Below are 13,171 nucleotides of genomic sequence, written 5' to 3'. Positions count from 1 at the left end.
ATGTTTTGATAATAAGACTCAATGTGTATTCTTGTGTAATTAAAAAAAAGGAGGCTTTTTTTTTTTTTTTTTAAGAAGGCAGGTAGGTACATATCCATACACATGCCCAGAGGCAGCTTCTGATTCTGGGAGCTCCATTTGGAAGGGTTTACTTCTCCTGGACTCTTGTAGAACATTTCTCTCCTAAGGTGTTTGTTTCTGCTTCTTTTTCTTTTCTCACTTTGTCATTGTTGTTCAGGACTGTACTCCTCTATCCTTGAATGCCCCTTTGTCATACCCAGCTTGTTTGTGGGAGGAATTGGGAGGTTCCCTTTCCTTCCAGTGCTTATAGGAGAAAGAAGCTGTGATAATCAGCATAACTAGAATTACAGCTTCAGATGCTAGGCCATCTTCTTATCAGCAAGAGATGCAGTTTTGTCTGAGGGCACATGGATTAATCAGGATTAGTTTGGGTTTCAAACAACTGAAAGCCAAAAGGAACATGGCTCAGGGCATATTGAAATTTATTTCTCTCACATGTTAAAAGTAGGCAGTGAGGGGCTGGTAGAATGACTTCATAATTCTTCAGGGAGTCAGCTTCCTTCTTTCTGTTTTATGGCTCTGCCGTTCTCAACATGTGGCTTTTGGCTGGTGGTCAAGGATGGATGCTCAAGCTCGAGTCATGTCTGCTTGTGGCCAACGGGAAGCACAAGAAAAGGAACCTCTCACCCATCAAAGATACTCCTCTAAGGTCTTATTTATGTGAAACTTTGCATATATCCCTGGGTTAACCACTTAGTTACTTGGCCATCAGTTCAGTTCAGTTCAGTCGCTCGCCCGACTCTTTGCGACCCCATGAATCGCAGCACGCCAGGCCTCCCTGTCCATCACCAACTCCCGGAGTTGACTCAGACTCACATCCACCAAGTCAGTGATGCCATCCAGCCATCTCATCCTGGGCCGTCCCCTTCTCCTCCTGCCCCCAATCCCTCCCAGCATCAGAGTCTTTTCCAATGAGTCACCTCTTCGCAGGAGGTGGCCAAAGTACCGGAGTTTCAGGTTTAGCATCAGTCCTTCCAAAGAACACCCAAGACTGATCTCCTTCAGAATGGACTGGTTGGATCTCCTTGCAGTCCAAGGAATTCTCAAGAGTCTTCTCCAACACCACAGTTCAAAAGCATCAATTCTTCGGTGCTCAGCCTTCTTCACAGTCCAACTCTCACATCCATACATGACTACTAGAAAAACCATAGCCTTGACTAGACGGACCCTTGTTGGCAAAGTAATGTCTCTGCTTTTGAATATGCTATCTAGGTTGGTCATAACTTTTCTTCCAAGGGATAAACATCTTTTAATTTTATGGCTGCAGTCACCATCTGCAGTGATTTTGGAGCCCCCAGAAATAAAGTCTAACACTGTTTCCACTGTTTCCCCATCATACCTGCCTGCAAAAGGGGCTGGGAAATGTCATCTTTATTTTGGGCAACCGGACTCCAGTTAAAATTTCTATTACTAAGATAAGATGGAAGAACAGATATTAGAAGATACATAGCCATCTTTGCCACAAAGCCTTTGGGGATTGTTTCTGCTTAGAGATTGGGTCTGGGGCTTCCCTGGTGGCTCAGGTGGTAAAGAATCCGCCTGCAATGCGGGAGACCTGGGTTAGATCCCTTGGTTGGGAAGATCCCCTGCAGAAGGGAATAGAAACCCACTCCAGTATTTTTGCATGGAGAATTCCATAGATAGAGAAGCCTGGTGAGCTATAGTCCATGGGATCACAAAAAATCTAACACGGCTGAATGACCAACACACACACAAAGGGGTTGGGTCTGTATCTGCTATTTGAGTATTTCCCAGCAACAAGCCCCTAGAGAGCCTGAAAAGACCCTCACATGGGTCCCACAGCCATTGGTGCAGGTTTTCAGCAAAGAAATGAGATCAGGGAAGAGCGAGGACTTGGGTGCTTTTATTGTGGTAGTTGAATTGTGGCCTCCAGGCTCAGCCTGGTTGTCTGGTGCTTGAGCTCTGATAGGGTCCTTGGTATTGGATGGGAATGGGAGTTCTGGGAGGCAGGAGGGGTAGTGGTCAGATGGTGAAATTTTGTTTCTCAATTAGAATCAGGAAAGCATTTGAGGTAGTTGGCTTTTGCTTGGTATGCTGTTCTTGGAGCTCTGTGTTCTCTGGCAGGGCTGAGGGTCCGGTGAAGCAAGCGAGGCTCCTGGGGCCAGTACTCGCAGGTTTGCCAAGCCATCCTGTGACAGTGAGTGCCTCCTTCACTTTTATGTCATAGGCTCCTTACTCACCTTACTCTACTCTTGGCCCTGCTCCCTGGCTACACATTGTTTTAAATGAAGTACTTTTATTGAGAAAGAAGTGTATGTGCATGGTAAATAGATCAAAGTATAAAACAGTGTTCGGTGAAAAAAATCTGCCTCTCAAATTTACTCTTCCTCCCTGAGGCAACTGCTATGACCAGGCTCTTCTGTATCCTTCCAGCTGGCCTTTGAGTAGGGGCTCTGCAGGTGCTGCCATGAGGTGATGCTTTTACTTGTTGAATTCCCGCTGTGTGTACAGAGGACCAAGCCACGGGGGCAGTTTGTAGCAGGATGGAGGGAAGGAGAAGGAGCAGAAGCCAGAGGAGAGAGTGCCTGTCAGCTGGCCAAGGAATGTGTGAGCTTCTCTCCCCATCCTGCAGTCGCATCTTGGTGGTGGAAACCAGAACATAGTAAGCACAGCCAGGACGTTGTAAGACAGCCTTGTTCTCCATGTGTGTGGCCATCTTTCTGTCTCTGTCTCTCTTTTCGTCTCTTTCTCTTCGTCTCTGCCTCCTCCTCATTGTCTCTTCTCCACCTCTGTTTTGTGTATATTTCTGAGTCTTTTCATCAGTCTTTTTTTTCTCACAAGCTACACAGCTCCTCACAGACTGCTGTCACTTCTGCTTCTTTTTGTAGTCCCACTTCCTTCCTCTGCTTTTTGTGGCTTTTCTTCCTCTATTACAAGGGCTTGTATGTGATTTTTACTTGCTCCTGACCCAGCTGCTGTTCTCTAGGTTCAGTCTCTTGGCATCTGAACTCATATTTTTGGCAGAGATGATCAAATAGGCTCAGCTTGGGTCCACAGTTGGGCTCTACCAGCCATGAATAGGGTAGGGAGCAGTTCCCAAGAAGGGGCCTGGCAGGTACTTCAAAATATGCTGACTCTATTGCACAAGAGTCTGGATTACTGGTGGCTGTGAACTAGTTTAATCCTCACTAGTTGATCCAGGCTTAGCTACCCACAATGAACTTGGATTAGCAGGGCAGGTCCTTGGAAAGACCTGCCTGGCAGTGTGCATTCTTTTGGTCTTCTCCCCTCCCTTTTGGCCATTATTTGACCCCCTGCTGCCACACATCTTTATGACTGACTAGTAAGCACCTGTGTCATTTGCCAGAGTACTGCGTGAAAGCTCTTTTAAGTGCCCTGTGGAGGCTGTTCAGCCACTCATGTTTATAACCACACATTGGCTGATGGCTCTCCTCTCCATTTGTGTGGAGGAATGTCCAACTTTCTGAAAGTTGCCTTGCTCCTGGGGATTGGCAGTTAAATGAAAGTTGTCACCATCTTGATTCCAACCACGGTTTATCAGTTCCTATATTTGCTTGGCAATAAGCTTAAGAAAACCATATGCTTTTGTTTCCCACTAAGAATTTGTGATATCCTTGGAAGTACCACCCAAATGCCTGAGGAAGAGAGAAAGACCTTGCTGTGACAGGTGTCCCTATGGCCATACCACACAGTTCTAAGCTGTGCTGTGAAGTGAGGATGTGGTAGGTTCAGGGAGAGAGCTCAGGCAGGAGCCGGCTGATGTGTTTGGGCAAGGTTTTGCAGAGGGAGTGGGGACTGAGTTAGACCTTGAAAGTGGGGCTTGCTGTTGGTTAAGGCAAGAGGAGGAGGGGAGGACATTTCTCTTATGTGTATATACAGCATCAGTACAGAGAGGGTCTGCTGAAGGAGAGTGCACAGTGAGGGTAGAAGTAGGCAGATATGGCCAGGAGGATGGGCCCCCAAATTTTGTAATAACATTTGAGGTTCTCATGAAAGTCACTTTTGGAGGCTAGGGGCATTACTTAGAGGTGTCACTGTGGAGCCCCTTGGATATTGTTCTCATGTTCTCTCCATGAATTAGAGCAGTCCTTGTATAGCAGGGGTAAGGTGGTGGGAGCCCTAGCACAGGACCAGGTATCGCTGTGGTGTCTGAGGAGCTGGAACATAAAGCCAGTAGTGCTGATGCGAGTCCACATCTCCACGGGCTTATCTGAGAATTAGGATGTTTGGATAGGAATGGTGGTGGGGGAGATCAGTGGGGGCGCCATGTAAGCTTGGAAATGGTAGCTGGCCTCTCTTAACCTCAGTTTCCTCATCCAGAAAATGGGAATAAGAATGTCTGTTGTGGTTGTGAGAATTAATTGAGAGGATGTATGTGAAATTGTCAGGCACATGACAAACTTTTTAAAAATGAAAACATTGCCTGTCTAATTCCTCGGTGACCTGCCACCTGCATTTAAATTGACCTCATTTGTTGTTGTTGGACCTCTCTTGTCCCCATTCTCTAATGCCCCAGGGGGTTTGAAACTTTGGGAGTCTCAGTGGGAAAGAGTGGGTAAAGTTCACCATTCCTGGGTCTGGGGTAATTTGCAGAAATGGTTCTGGCTGTCAGAATGTATGAATATTCGGTAGTACATGCCTTTGTATCTTGTCCACAGTGGTGGGATGTTCTCCTCTCAGCTGGGGCAGATAGAAGATGTACCCCGTTTGCCTTTTCTCCTCATTCTGACCAGTCCTTTGGCCTCTTTGCCTTAGACAGACAGGATACAAATGATGTGCTTTGTAAAGAGAGATTGGGCTTCGGTGCCCTCATCTCACACCTGCCACTGACTTTGTGGTTTTCTTCCTAGGTCTTCTGACATTTGTGAACTGTGCCTACGTCAAGTGGGGCACACGTGTGCAGGACATGTTCACTTATGCCAAGGTCTTGGCACTCATTGCCATCATTGTCATGGGCCTTGTTAAACTGTGCCAGGGTAAGGAGACTCCCAGGTGGGAAGGAGGGTGGGTGACTCTGGGAGTTCCCCTGGGTTCCTTGAGAAAAACATGGAATGTGGGGACTCCATTAGCTTTACTGCTCACCTCTCTCTGTGTACCTGCTAGACTGTGTCAGTGAGAACGAGAAATCTGTTCTCCGGTTTCTTGAGCCTCCACCCCTTTGTGGAGGTGGGGAGTATTGCAAGATGTGAGCCAAAGGCCTAGGTGCTTTTGAAACTTGGGTTGTAATTGGGTCATAAAAGTGATCAAGATAAAGTGAGCCCTGGTTCCTGTTTTTGGTGGTGTGACCGCAGGCAGTGGGGAGGAGGGCTCAGCCCTTCTTGAGAGGGGTGAGAGGTGTATGTGGTGGGGAGATGGGGTCTGGAAATGAGTGGTTATTTTACAGCCTTTACTTTTCATCTAGACTTGCTCTTATTTAGCATTCCCTCCCAGAGTCAGCTCTCAGCAAAAATTAAAACATTGCAAAGATGGCACTGACTTTTGTGCATGTTGACTTCAGAGAGCTTTTCATTCCTAGACCACAGCAGGTTGGTAATGAGGGTTACAGGCCTCCTAAGATTCCCTGACCCCTTAGAGAAGCCTTGAGATGTCCTTGGCCAAGGATGTCTTGATCATTAGACAGCCCAGTTCTCTAGGGCGTCTTTCTCTAAACTTGGCTCTGTTTACAGTCACCTGAAGAGCTGAGGCTCCCATCTCAACCCATCCAACTCTGGTTGGTTTGGAGTTGAAAAAGGTGTGTTTTGGGGAATTCTCTGGTAGTCCAGTGGTTAGGACTCCGTGCTTTCACAGCTGAGGGCCCAGGTTCAATCCCTGGTCAGAGAACTAAGACCCTGCGTGGTTCAGCTAAAAAAAATCAAACAGAGAAAAAGGTATGTTTTTAAGAAGTGCCCTGGGTGAATCTTAGGCAGCTGACCTAGAAGCTTTGTGCCTGTGTGCAAGTTAGTATAGCCAGCCATCTGGATGTTCCTAGAGTCTCTGAAACATCTTGGGGCCAAATTGGGTAGTTGAGTAATTCTGCCCCCAAGATCTGTGCCCTAGGGAATGACTGGCATGCCACTCTCTGGTTTCCTTCCTCTTTGTTGCATACCCAACCCTTTTGGCCACATTGAGGGATGGGTCTAGGCCTTCTGAGGAGGTCACAGCAGGCTTCCTTAGAAGTCTGGGTCTTGTTGAAAGATAAGACTAGAGTGTCTAGAAGATCTGTCTCTTGGACAGTGGGGTGCTGTTCCCTTGGCTTGCAAGTATGCGATCTCTGAAGGCCTCAAGGAGGCTCTCCAAAGGTGGAGGTGGCCCATACCTAACCCCAGACCCCATGAAAAATAAGATCTCAGTTCCTACAAAGCCTACCATCTCCTGTGAAATAACCACTGCGAATAGAGCAACAGAGTTCTTTCCGTGAGACTGAGAAACCCATTGAACCAAAATAGGCAGTTGTCTGGGCCAAGAGAAGTAGTTCCACAGGAAGATCTAATTGTTAATGAAAAAATGATTCCTTTACGTGAAAGAGGGTTCTTTCTAAAAATAGGAGGAAGAGCTGTGGCTGACCGCATGGTCTCTTGCAGGAAATGGAAATTCCTTAGGGCTTTCAAAGAGGGGTTATCACTTCAGAAGGCAGCCAGGAATGCCTTTTTTTTTTTCTGAGATTGTCAGGTCCTACTGAAGGAAAATGAAAGATTCACAAGGAGTGGGTGGGATGGTGAAGTACAGGGAGCTGGAGGTGGTGGTTCTTTTGGTACTAAATTGTTTTTCTTTTTTTCCCTTTTCCCTGCCTGCTTGCTTTTCCTTCTTTTCTTGATGCTCCTCCTTTCTCCTTTTTTCCCCATCTACCCTTCCTCTTTCTCACTGCCCTGTCCCCCTCCTTTTTTTCTTTACGCCTTCCATCTCTCCTGTCCTCCTCCTCCTTCCTCTTTCTCCTCTCTGCACCCCGACCTGCCTTTGCCCCCACAGGACACTCTGAGCACTTTCAGGATGCCTTTAAGGGTTCCTCCTGGGATGTGGGAGACCTCTCTCTTGCCCTCTACTCTGCCCTCTTCTCTTACTCAGGTTGGGACACCCTTAATTTTGTAACAGAAGAAATCAAAAACCCAGAAAGGTAAAGGCGAGATCCCATTCTCCTCAACTTGGCTGGAACTCCTGCTGATAGTGGGTACACTTGCCCCCTCCCACCCCTCCTCCTTCATCTCTCGTCACTTCTCCCTACTGCCCCCTTTTCCAGCTCGGAGGAATGAGGGGCTAGGATGGGAGTAAGGAGGGAAACCCCTGGCTCCTCAGCCTCACGTTAACGTTGGAGGATCCCCAAGGTCCTTCCTGGAAGAGAAGTCCTTCAGTGGGCCACAGCCAACCCAGCTGGGGCTGAGATGTTAAGACCTTGCACTGGTGCCAACACTGAAGCCTGGGGAACCAGAAGCTTACTCTAAGCAGCCTTGTCCCCAGCCTGTCCTCCAGTCCTTAAAGGACACTGCTATTCCTTCAGAGGGACCCAGTGGTCCCACTGGGACAAGGATCAAATGTTCATCCTGAGTCATCTTCACAGAGAAGGGGCTTTCTTCCTCTCTCTCTTAGTAGAAAGAGCCCGGGGCATGGGACACATCCTGCCCTTAAGCCATGTGGGGAGGAGTCAGCCTCAAAGATCCAGAGGCCAGGGAATTCCTGGGTAGCTCTGACCCTCAAGGAGAGGTTGGTTCCAGGTAGTCCTGTCTCATCTGTTCTGACAGAAATTTGCCCCTGGCCATTGGGATTTCTATGCCAATTGTGACGCTCATCTACATCCTGACCAACGTGGCCTACTACACAGTGCTGAGCATTTCTGATGTCCTTGGCAGTGATGCTGTGGCTGTGGTGAGTCTCTTGGGATCCCATTTGCTCGTCATCTTCTGATACTGAATGGCTAAACCTTCTGTTTCTGCAGCCACTCCACGTGGTGGGTCTGGGACTGAGGGTGAGCTCTGCAGCAGTGATGGCATTTCAGGAAGCTGTGGACACTGTCCTGTGCTGAGTGCCCTTCTGTGCTCTGTCCCCAGACATTTGCTGACCAGACGTTTGGTATGTTCAGCTGGACCATTCCCATTGCTGTCGCCCTGTCCTGTTTTGGGGGCCTCAACGCGTCTATCTTCGCTTCATCAAGGTACTGTGTCTCTCCTTCACTGATAACACACCACAGTATCTAACTCTCTGAGGGTCTAGGTGAGTCCATCAGAGCCCCCTTTCCCTTCTCTGTCTCTTGGACTTACAGAGTGTATATGCGATCATGTAGTGGTTAGTACTCTGTGTTGTGTATGTGGGTGTGCACACGTGTGCTTGCCTTTGTGCAAACATTTGTATGCTGGGAGCTCACATTTTCACCTGAGGTGAGGACAGATTGGTAAGAGGTCAAGGGAGGAAGGCAGTAGCTTGGACAGTAGCCATCCTCTTGGGGACCAGACTCTATGTTCCTGTGGATTATGCTGCAGGCCTAGTACAGGATTCATTCTTGTGATGAATTATTATTGAGCATTTGCTGTGTACCTGTACTGGTACAGGACAACTCTGCCCCTCATGTCATGGAAAACACTGAGGCCAACAGGTGGGCTCCAGCTCTCTTCCCCACACAGAGACTTACCTGTTAGAGCACTGTTGTTTCAGAGAGAGGACTGTTTCTGCCTTTCCAGGCTGATTCTGCTACCTGATCCCAGGATTCCCAGGTTCTGGCTCTGCCAGTTGCCCCCAAATACTTAGGTAGTAGGTACATCCTGAGCTATCTTGTGGCATTGACAGGATGAAGGTAGGGGACTCAGAGTAAGAATGTGGACCTGCACATAAAGTGGACTGCAGCCATGTCAAGATAATGCACAGCTGTTTCCGCCTGTGTTACCTTCTTCACTTTCTCTTTATTACCCATTCTGCTGTCTTTGGCTCTGTACTAGCTACCTTTGCCTCACTTACACGTCCTCTCCAGCATTCCACCTTCTCTACTGCTTCTCTACTTTAGTACAGATACTAGCCTTGTGAACCTCTGACACCCTTCCAGATGATACCAGCAACTCCTGTGGCTCCACCTGGATGGCCCATAAATATCTCAAACTTAACATGCACTCTACTTGTTCTTGTCTCCAGTTGTGATCCATCAGCCCTCCTTACTTGGCCTCTTTTTTTTTCTTTTCAGTGGAGGGAGCATGTCACACAGCTTGGGGGATCTTAGCTCCCTACCCAGAGATTGAACCTGGGCCCTCAGCAGGGAAAGCCCAAAGTCCTAATCACTGGACCACAGGGAATTCCAAGCCTCTTGGCCTCTTGGTTTTCCCCTCGGTGTCCACCCTCATTTCCCAGCCTCAAATACATGCGTAGCCACAGAAGACCACTAGATTTGTCCTCTGCCAGAGTGTCCACCCTCATTCAGGCCCCCTCTCTTATGGGACTGTTGTCCCAGATGACCTTCTTGTCTGGCCTTTCCCCCGCACCCTGGCCTCTCCCTGCGTTAGTTGGCCTCAGTGACGCCACCAGAGTCTCTGTGTCAAGTCCAGTCAAGCCCTTACTTTAGAGCCATTGCTGGCTCTTGGTGTTAGCTCAGTGTCCACAGCATGGTCTCATGAGCTAGTTCTTCCCAGCACACTTCTCACATACCTTAGCCTGGAACTATGGGCATTCTAGTATCAACCTTCAAAGAGGCTACATCCTTTCATTGCCTCTAAACCTCTTTTGCCTTTGCCTATATTGTGTCCCCATCCAACACTCATCTTCTGGAAAACCCCAGCTCATCTTCCCAGCGCAGATGTGGTCATCTCTTGGGGAGTTTTTTGTTTCCCAGCCCACCCCGAGCCAGGTGCTCTGTGTGCCATGATGCTGCTGACTACCTGGATGCTTTCATGCCTCTGCTGCTCTGTTTCCAGTCAGTGGAGCTCTTCAGATGCAGAGAGGAAGCTTGAGTTGTCTCTTTGAGCCCCAGGCTCTCCCTGACCTTTTATGTATCTGGAGCTCAGGGAAGATGAACAGAGGTCAGACAATCAGAAGTCTGGGTGCCCTTCTTTAAAAAGCCATTATGTTAAGTAGGAAGTCTGTGGGGTGCCAGAGTAGGGTACCCCAGGGGAGTGGATTGGGGTGCCAGTGAGTGATGGCAGGGTGAGGTATCAGTTGGGTGATGGTGAGTTGCATCGCAGAGGCATGGGGGTGTCAGTGGGTAAGAGTGGGTCATGGCTTATGGTGGAGATATCCATGGATAAAAGAGGTGAATGTTGGCTTGGTCGTGCATAGAGAACATGGGAGGATCCTGAGAGACTGCCCCTGCAGGCTTCTGGGTCTGCCTGAGCCTAATTTGAGTGAGGAGTGTGGGTGCGTGGCTGAGTATAAGGATCCTCCTGACACATTTCTTGTCCTTCCAGGTTGTTTTTTGTGGGCTCCCGTGAGGGCCACCTCCCGGACCTCCTGTCCATGATCCACGTCGAGCGTTTCACACCTATCCCTGCTTTACTGTTTATCGTAAGCTGTGCTGGGGAGTGTGGGCATTGGACATACCTGTGTTGTACTCCTGCTGAGTCTATGACAGGACTGGTTGGGGCGAGGTATACTAGCTTCTTGGGGTACTTCCTGAGCCTCTCAGTGTTTCTTTTTCCCACAATTTTTAAAAATGTAAAAGTAAAACATAGAGAAGGCAAATGCTACAAAAGAATATAAAAGTGAATCAGTCAGATCTATCTGTCTCTTCTTTCAGTGGCTTCTTTTTTCTCCTCCTGCTCCTTCTAGCTCCTCATTTTTATTTTTTAAATCATACTTAGAAATTTGGGCCAGTGTATACCAGCTACCCTAGGAGCCTCTGTGCATATTGTAGGCATCATAGATTTCTATATAGTAGATGGCATTACAGTGTTTTCTTTCAACAAAATTAGTAAATGATGAAGTATTCTGACAGATGGAAGGAGTCCTGAAGAAGAACTGTCATTTTCTAATTTGCACTGAGGTGTTATTAGATGTAAAGGATAGCAAGGACCCTGAGGAAAGCCTTACTCCATGACCTGAAATGTAGTTCATTGTTTTTTATCATTGTTTCTTTTTTTTTATGGTTTAGTTACTTTTTTTTTTTTTGTATTCCTCTGGAGTTTATATCTGGTGAATGGGATGAGGAAGAGATTTACTTAGTTTTTTTTCTCACATGGCTAGCCAACTATACCAATATCACTTATTGAATAGTCCATTTTTCTACATTTTCCAAACAAATTAAAAACATTTTTTTAGGATTTTTTTGCTGTGCCTTGTAGCATACGAGATCCTAGTTCCCGGACCAGGAATCAAAGCTGTGCCCCCTGCAGTGGAAGTGCAGCATCTTAACCACTGGGCTGCCAGGGAAGTCCCCACAGTTTTCAAATTTTTATCATATGATAATTTTGTAGCGTGCTTATGTGCCATGTACAGTGATTTGCCCCTTAAATGTATAATCATCTCAATTCATCCTTCCATCAGCACCAAGCTTTCTTATTTAGCTTCATACTGAATATTTGAGAACTAAAGCGGGGCTGAGGGTACTTCTTCAGTTCCCCTCTCCCCCTGAAATTTTCATGACAGTTCTCACCTGTTTATTTGTCTTGATAAACTGTGGTATCATTTTATCAAAATAAAAAATATCCTCAATATATTTATTGGAATAGCACTAAATGTATAAATTTAGGGCAGTCTGACATAGCTTTTAAATTAATCACCTTGCACCTTACTTTTCTCCTCTCAGTATTGGGTCTCCTTCTCTCTCTAGAATGGGCTTTTTTTGTTTCAATCCTTTGTTGATAATCTGAAAAGACAGGTAGAGGGAACTCCATATCCTTGAAGTTAAAGCAGATCTAACCTTCTCCTCAGACTCTATAGCCCCTTACTCCTGTCTTCCAGAACTCTTTTGTTCCAGAGGGCAAATCCTATTATACTTCTTCCCAGGGGTACGAGTCTGTTTGGTAATCTGCATTTTTAAGGCTCCAAGATAGTGAGATGGTTCTGGAGACACTTCGTCCTCTTTCAGCCAGGTAGTTGGGACCCATGTATGACAGTCTCACAGGGCAATGGGTGATTCACGCTGAGGCTCGTGCATCACAGTGAGGAGGGCCTCACTGTCTGCCATCAGAAGGGGAAAGGAGGGGAGGGATGTAGGAGGGGTGTTCAGGATGGGGCACATGTATACACGTGTGGCGGATTCATGTTGATGTATGGCATAACCAATACAATATTGTAAAGTAATTAGCCTCCAATTAAATTTAAATTAAAAAAAAAAAAGGAAGGGGAAAGGAGTCTAGCTTGTTACTGAACGCTTGCGAAAAGAAGGGAGGCATTGAATGCAGCAAGAGCCCCCAACAGAGACAGGAGGGAAGGCCAGTCTGGAGAATGAACCTATCTGATGCCAAGGGGGTCACTGAAAAGAGCCGGAGGTCATTGGTGAAGCTCAGTCAGCTCTCAGCCGATCTGGTGCTGACTGTTGAGTGACGGAGTCTCCGGGTGGCAGTGGTAACAGTGCCTGCTCCTTTTTCCCCTACTCTCCCCTTCCAGTGCACCATGACACTCATCTACCTCACTGTGGAGGATGTTTTCCTGCTCATCAACTACTTCAGTTTCAGCTACTGGTTCTTTGTGGGCCTTTCTGTCGCTGGACAGCTCTACCTTCGCTGGAAGGAGCCTGATCGGCCACGACCTCTCAAGGTCAGTGACTCTGGGCAGACCAGGAGGGGTGGGCCATCTCTCCAAGGTCTTCCTCCTCTCCCATTCCCCCATTCCCTCATCACACTTTACTTAACATCTCACCTCTCTTCATTTCAGCTGAGCCTGTTTTTTCCCATCGTGTTCTGCATATGCTCCTTGTTTCTGGTGATCGTGCCCCTCTTCAGTGACACCATCAATTCCCTCATTGGCATTGGAATCACCCTCTCTGGGGTCCCTGTCTACTTCCTGGGTGTTTATCTGCCAGAGTCTCGGAGGCCACACTTTATTCGGAATGTCCTTGGTGAGCTTCTCTTTGCCTATTACACACTGGGGTGTGGGGGTGGGGGTGTGTGTGTCTGTGTGTGTGTCTCTGTGTGTGTGTGTGCCTGTGTGTGTGTGTGCCTGTGTGTGTGTCTCTGTGTGTGTGTGTGTGCCTGTGTGTGTGTGTGCCTGTGTGTGTGTGTGC

General features: G+C 47.6%; 1 protein-coding gene and 1 non-coding gene across 6 annotated transcripts in view; both read left to right on the top strand.

Moving 5' to 3' along the window:
* Positions 1 to 13,171, top strand: part of SLC7A6 (solute carrier family 7 member 6) — a 35,882-nt gene that overhangs the window by 15,091 nt on the left and 7,620 nt on the right. For all 5 annotated transcript variants that reach the window (XM_040253304.1, XM_040253306.1, XM_040253303.1 and 2 more), the window contains 7 exons: positions 4,914 to 5,039; positions 7,009 to 7,153; positions 7,776 to 7,899; positions 8,082 to 8,185; positions 10,416 to 10,512; positions 12,556 to 12,705; positions 12,823 to 13,006. In XM_040253304.1, the coding sequence (XP_040109238.1) occupies positions 4,914 to 5,039; positions 7,009 to 7,153; positions 7,776 to 7,899; positions 8,082 to 8,185; positions 10,416 to 10,512; positions 12,556 to 12,705; positions 12,823 to 13,006 (930 nt within the window). The remainder of the gene's footprint in view (positions 1 to 4,913; positions 5,040 to 7,008; positions 7,154 to 7,775; positions 7,900 to 8,081; positions 8,186 to 10,415; positions 10,513 to 12,555; positions 12,706 to 12,822; positions 13,007 to 13,171) is intronic.
* Positions 5,811 to 5,883, top strand: TRNAE-UUC. The gene has a single exon. It is a non-coding gene; the product is annotated as a tRNA-Glu (tRNA).

This window comes from Oryx dammah, unplaced genomic scaffold (genome assembly GCF_014754425.2).
Source record: "Oryx dammah isolate SB20612 unplaced genomic scaffold, SCBI_Odam_1.1 HiC_scaffold_13, whole genome shotgun sequence".
Taxonomy (NCBI): domain Eukaryota; kingdom Metazoa; phylum Chordata; class Mammalia; order Artiodactyla; family Bovidae; genus Oryx; species Oryx dammah.
The sequence above is the reverse complement of the archived record's forward strand: the minus strand, read 5'-3'. Positions and strand labels throughout refer to the sequence as shown.